This window comes from Nerophis lumbriciformis, linkage group LG16 (assembly GCF_033978685.3).
Source record: "Nerophis lumbriciformis linkage group LG16, RoL_Nlum_v2.1, whole genome shotgun sequence".
NCBI classification, from domain to species: domain Eukaryota; kingdom Metazoa; phylum Chordata; class Actinopteri; order Syngnathiformes; family Syngnathidae; genus Nerophis; species Nerophis lumbriciformis.
Genome location: NC_084563.2, coordinates 25408592 through 25414598, shown reverse-complemented (window position 1 = coordinate 25414598; position 6007 = coordinate 25408592). Strand labels below are relative to the sequence as shown.

Sequence of the window (6007 nt, the reverse complement as noted above, 5' to 3'; positions counted from 1 at the left end):
TGACATTATTCACCCAAGAAACTTTAGTTATTTGAGAGTTATGGTCGGACATTTTTTCACGGGACACATTTCTGGCGGAGGAGATGCTGCTCCGTTATTGATTGAAGTAAAGTCTGAATGTCATTAAAACAATAAGCTCCATCTTTTGACACTTCGTCGAAGGGAGTTATTGTAGCGTGAGATTAGCCCTCCACAGTGAATTATCTTTATGATGTTTTTTTTTTATAGGGGTAAGCAACACTTTAGTGACAAGAGGCAAGGAAATATTCCATACACAGCATAGAGAATGTGTGTAAAATTACATTAAAAACTTTAATTGTAATGAGGACAGTTGTTTGTGCAGGCATATATCGAATTTCTTTAACTTTTTGAGATGTCCGTCATTGATCCAACGTCATATTACATTAGCAATAGCAGTGACATCATAATAGGAGGTAGATGAATTTAGCTAGGACACCAAAGAATGCCCACGTATGAAACAGTAGAATCCAGGCCTCAACCTCTCAAGAATGCTTGACCACCTCCTCTATTCAGCTCGAGCAATCCTCTAATATTCCATAGCTCGTCCTCTGCTGACACCAGCAGGAATAAACTAAAAATTCGGCATCAAGAGTCAATTAAGTCAATATGCTTTTTGAAGGGTCCTTTCTTAGAGTCCAGACGAAGGATTCACTACCGATGGAAGCTTTTGTTACCCGGCCAAGGTGGTGGTGTGTTCGAGTCGGACTGTGGTGTTCATCTCTTCCATTTTGCTCCTCCATGAAGCGCACTGCAAATCTAGTTTTGGGTTTCAGGTACTTAGAATCCTTCACCCGTCTTGAGAAGTTTAAAGGCCAGGTGAGGTGAGGCCCAGCTGGGCTTCTTTCTTTTTGGATGGGTTGGTCGGAGGGCTGATCCACTCTTAGCCTACATGTGGAGGTAGATGGACAAACTAAATCACATTTAGAGCTTTTTTGAACCAGAAAGGTAGTAATCGGTAGAGAATGCGTACCTCTGCTGATAGTCTTCACCTCCAATTTTAAGCCTTTTGGGGAGATCACGTGTTTGCATTATGGTTCCATCATTGGATCTTATCCTGTTCCTTCCTGAGTTGACTTTTCTTGTGGTGTGATTCTGCTGGACAGAGTGGGAACTTTTTGAAGAAGTCCTTTGCAAGGTCGCAGACTTTGTTTTACTAGCATGAGATGTGTCCTTCTCACACTGGGCCATTATCTCGTAGCAGGACTTTGTGCTGCGAGACAAGAAAATCAAAACGTTACAGATTTTGCGTCTGATGGATGGCTATCTAATGGAGTTAACGTACTAAGTGCTGATGTCTCGATGAGGTTTTAAGTGGCTCATGCTGATGAACTGATGTGCTAGTCCTTGACTAGGCGTCATTCGCTTAGACGCTTCAAGGTGCAGCATTCCCTTCAACATGTCTACAAACATCTGCTTATCATCTGCATGGATATCTTTGTCAGCAGGGTACTTGGCAACCAAAACCCAAGGCTGAAACTACCCAAATCAAAACAATGGTTAAAACAGCATAACAGTTACATTTTAGGTTTTTAGTCCTGTTCTTTACATTTTTGCTGTGATCACCTACTTGCAGGAGGTGGTTGAAAGAGCTCAACTTGATTTTCCGCGTGTCCCGTGCTATGAATCCTGTCTCTTGTTGGTAGTGTTCCGGTGTCTGAAGAGATGTTAGTTTTGATTTGTTTAAGGCAGGGGTCGGCAACCCAAAACGTTGAAAGAGTCATATTGGACCAAAAATACAAAAAACTAATGTCTGGAGCCGCAAAAAATGAAGTCTTATGTAAGTGTTATAATGAAAGCAACACATGATTTAAGTGTCTATATTAGCTATTATAGCCTACTATCAAAATGACTGTGTCACAAGCTCAAGCAAATCTTCCTTGACAGAAATGTTGAAATGTAATATTTATTCTACACATTTTTACAACATTAGAAACCATTAGTACATCAGAGGCTACTCAGAAGGTGAGATAACTCCTGGAAATTACTGGCCAAATGTATAGATGTGTGTGTCCAAGTTAAAAGGAAATGTCAGGCTGTCTTCTTTTAATAGATTTATTACAGTCTTTGGCAAGCTAGGTAATGTTTGCTGTGGTCTGGAACAACATGGCACACAAACTATCTGAAATGCAGCCAATGTTACGTACAGATAATGTGTCACGAGACATGCACAACTAAATTATATACAAAGAGGATACAAGTAAAGGATATTAAATGAGTTCAAATATACCTACAAATTACGCATAATGATGCAATATGTACATACAGCTAGCCTCAATAGCATGTTAGCATTGATTAGCTTGCAGTCATGCACTGACCAAATATGCCTGATTAGCACTCCAATAGGTCAATAACATCAACAAAGTGCACCTTTGTGCATTCACGCACAACATAAAACGTTTGGTGGACAAAATGAGACAAAGAAGGAGTGGAAAGATTTTACATGTAAACAAACTGTTGTGTCACAGTCCACACTATGGTGAGTTCAAGAACCGCCGAAATTAGTAGGACAAAACGATGTTCACTAAATACTCTCATCAGTGAAGCATACACACAAACATATTAAACAGTGGGCTTTCTAACAATTGGGAAGGTTTGTGTCATGTTTGTCCTAAAAAAAAAATCATAGTAAAACAAAACAAAAATGTTCCCATCTTTTTCCATTTTCAATCCTGTTTTAAAAATGCTCCAGGGAGCCACTAGGGTGGCACTAAAGAGCCGCGGGTTGCTAACTCCCGGTTTAAGGCTAGCTTCAAAAAGGAAAAGATAACCTACTTTCAGTTTCCAGGTACAGCTTTTGTTTTCCTTTTGGAAAAAGATTCCGGTCTTTTTACCAGAGGCCAGGAGGTCTTCTGGAAACTGACCCTGTGTCTCCATGATGTACCTGATCTTAAGAAACAAGACAACACAGATACAATGGAATGCAATCTTTGTACAAAATGTCAGTGGGCTTAATGTAGAAACATATATGTGTTTTTTACCGTTTCATATTCATTCCTGCCAGGGTAAAGTTGAGCGCCAAGGTACAGAAAAGCCGTCACACAACCGACAGACCACATGTCTATTGCCTCGTTGTACGGAGCTCCAAGTAAGATCTCTGGAGACCTGCAATAGGACGATAACTCGAGTCTTGGTAGCCTTGAAAACTACAAATAGCTTCCTGAAACTCATCATGTTTGAGTGTCAACTAGGAAGGCCTTACCGGTATGAGTGGTTCTGTATGTTGGAGTTCTGTTTGGTGACAGACGCCTCGTGGGCCAAGCTGAAGTCACTTACTTTGACTCTGTACGGCTGCTGCTGATGGTCGATCAACATGATGTTTTCTAACTTGACGTCGGCGTGAATCATATGAGCACACTTCAAGTGGTCAAGAGCGCTAACCAGCTGGAAGGTCGACAAAGACGTAGTTAAATCTCTCCAAGATGTTTTCCATTTTAAACAGCAGTGAACATACCTGCTGGATGATGGGACGGATCTCCTTCACCTGGAGCTGTTTTGATTGCCGTTCCTTCATAAAGTCGTGAAGGTTTTTGTCCAGAAACTCAAACTCAAGACAAATATGCCCCATGTCGCTGAAGACACGATTCCACAGAACCAGGTGTTTTTTGGAGTTTTCGATCTTTTTTAATTTCTGTAGTATGTCAATCTGCAGATACAAAGTGATCAAATATTGGCTTTTTAAGGTTGTTACTCGAGTACATGCCTACCTCGATCTTAGCCTGCTCTGCAAAGCTGCCTTGATTCCTGATCATTTTAACTGCCACTGTTTTGTTGCTATCCATCTTGCGGCATTTGGCAACTTTGCCAAAAGTACCACAGCTTAGCAAGGACAACACCTTGTAGCTGGTGGACGCTGAGTAAAGCCTGGCTCCCGGGACAATACGGTCACCGAATACACCGTACGAGTCCATTTCTGTGTCTACGTGTACGCCGACACTCAGGAATGTCGGTAACCTCGCAAATGAATGAATGACACTCGCAGCGTTGATGCCTTTGAGAATGTGACGATGCGACGTGACATCACAATCACATACGCACACGTAGAAATACATGCAGGTCAAGTGACCGCGATGCCATCAAGGAGCATCATCATGAAAGGGGTCAAGAAATCTATCGTAGGAGATTTTTACAATTGTTCATGTGAACATTGATTTTGGACCTGCGGGATGCAATTGCTGCAATATTTTTTGACTACAGAGCTAATCAGGAAGAGTAGAGATGGGTACATTTTACATTTGAACAGTACTAACAGTACTAATTCCCGGTAACTGGAAATCAATACAGGTACTCAACTATACAAATGTTTGGTATGTTAGTTGTGTTCATATGTTATCAAATTGTTTGATAATAAAATATATATATATATATTTTTTTTTTTGTTACATTTAACAGCTGATAATGATACTGTCCTGTTTTTTAATTTGTTTTCTTACACTTCCGAGTATCATTTGCAAGTATAGTATTACAAATCCCAAAACCAGTGAAGTTGACACGTTGTGTAAACCGTAAATAAAAACAGAATACAATGATTTGCAAATATTTTTCACCCAATATTCAATTGAATAGACTGCAAAGACAAGATATTTAATGTTTTAACTGAGAAACTTTGTTATTTTTTGAAAATATTAGCTCATTTGGAATTTAATGCCTGCTGCATGTTTCAAAAAAGCTGGCACAAGTGGCAAAAAAGACTGAGAAAATTGATGAATGCTCATCAAACACTTATTTGGAACATCCCACAGATGAACAGGTTGGTGCCATGATTTGGTATAAAAGTAGCTTCCATGAAATTATCAGTTATTCACAAACAAGGATGGGGCGAGGGTCACCACTTTGTCAACAAATGCGTGAGCAAATTGTCCAACAGTTTAAGAACAACATTTCTCAACCAGCTATTGCAAGGAATTTAGGGATTTCACCATCACCGTCCGTAATATCATTAAAGTTAAAGTACCAATGATTGTCACACACACACTAGGTGTGGTGAAATGAGTCCTCTACATTTGACCCATCCCCTTATTCACCCCCTGGGAGGTGAGGGGAGCAGTGGGCAGCAGCGGTGCTGCGCCCGGGAATAATTTTTGATGATTTAACCCCCAAATCCAACCCTTGATGCTGAGTGCCAAGCAGGGAGGTAATGGGTCCCATTTTCATAGTCTTTGGTATGACTCGTCATCAAAAGGTTCAGATAATCTGGAGAAATCGCTGCATGTAAGCGGCTAAGCCTGTAATCTTCGATCCCTCAGGCGGTACTGCATCAAAAAGCGATATTAGTGTGTAAAGGATGTCATCATCACCGGCGGTCACTCAAACGAGTATGACGATACTCCTGGTAGGGGTGTATCCCTTTATGGAGGATGCCTGTGCGTGACTTCGTTTCACGTGGGGAGACGATCCTTGACAGAATCGGGTCAGGATCTAGTGGCATGAAGTCCAAGACGACTGGGGACCATTTTCTGCTGCAGCCTTCTTCCGCCATTGCAGCCGTTGTGGTAGTTCTTAAATCTACCGTCTTCCGCCTGCTCCGCCGTTGAGGTCTTCCCCGTATCCCTGGCTAGGGGGCAGTCAGGTACTAGGTCTTTGCCAAGGGCCACCTGGGGTAACAGTAGTAAAGGGGTTAACCTCCTAGTGTCCCAAGACCCCATAGAGGAGCCTCCACTGCCGGATGCACTTTAACGTCATGCCCAGGACATAAAAGGATATCACCACATGGGCTCAGGAACATTTCAGAAAACCACTATCAGTAACTTCAGTTCGTCACTACATCTGTAAGTGCAAGTTCAAACTCTACTATGCAAAGCGAAAGCCTTTTATCAACACCCAGAAACGCCGCCAGTTTCGCTGGGCCTGAGCTCATCTAAGATGGACTGATGCAAAGTGGAAAAGTGTTCTGTGGTCTGACGTGTCCACATTTCAAATTGTTTTTGGAAACTGTTGACGTAGTGTGCTCCGGAACAAAGAAGAAAAGAACCAATCCGGATTGTTATAG

The 6007-nt window shown here is 41.6% G+C and overlaps 1 protein-coding gene across 2 annotated transcripts; it reads right to left on the bottom strand.

The window, feature by feature from the left end:
• Positions 1-293: 293 nt before the first annotated feature.
• On the bottom strand, positions 294-3961 carry LOC133617405 (homeodomain-interacting protein kinase 2-like). Of its 2 annotated transcripts, none has more exons than XM_061977345.2 (9): positions 3726-3961; positions 3473-3664; positions 3221-3402; positions 3000-3123; positions 2794-2907; positions 1568-1675; positions 1304-1497; positions 992-1231; positions 294-906 (listed from the first exon to the last, which is right to left on the bottom strand). In XM_061977345.2, the coding sequence occupies exons 1-9, from the start codon at positions 3927-3929 to the stop codon at positions 618-620; spliced, it is 1647 nt and encodes a 548-aa protein (XP_061833329.2). In that variant the 5' UTR covers positions 3930-3961; the 3' UTR covers positions 294-617. The 2 variants fall into 2 exon arrangements, with proteins under 2 accessions (XP_061833329.2, XP_061833330.2); XM_061977346.2 differs by having other exon boundaries at positions 1589-1675.
• Positions 3962-6007: the final 2046 nt, after the last annotated feature.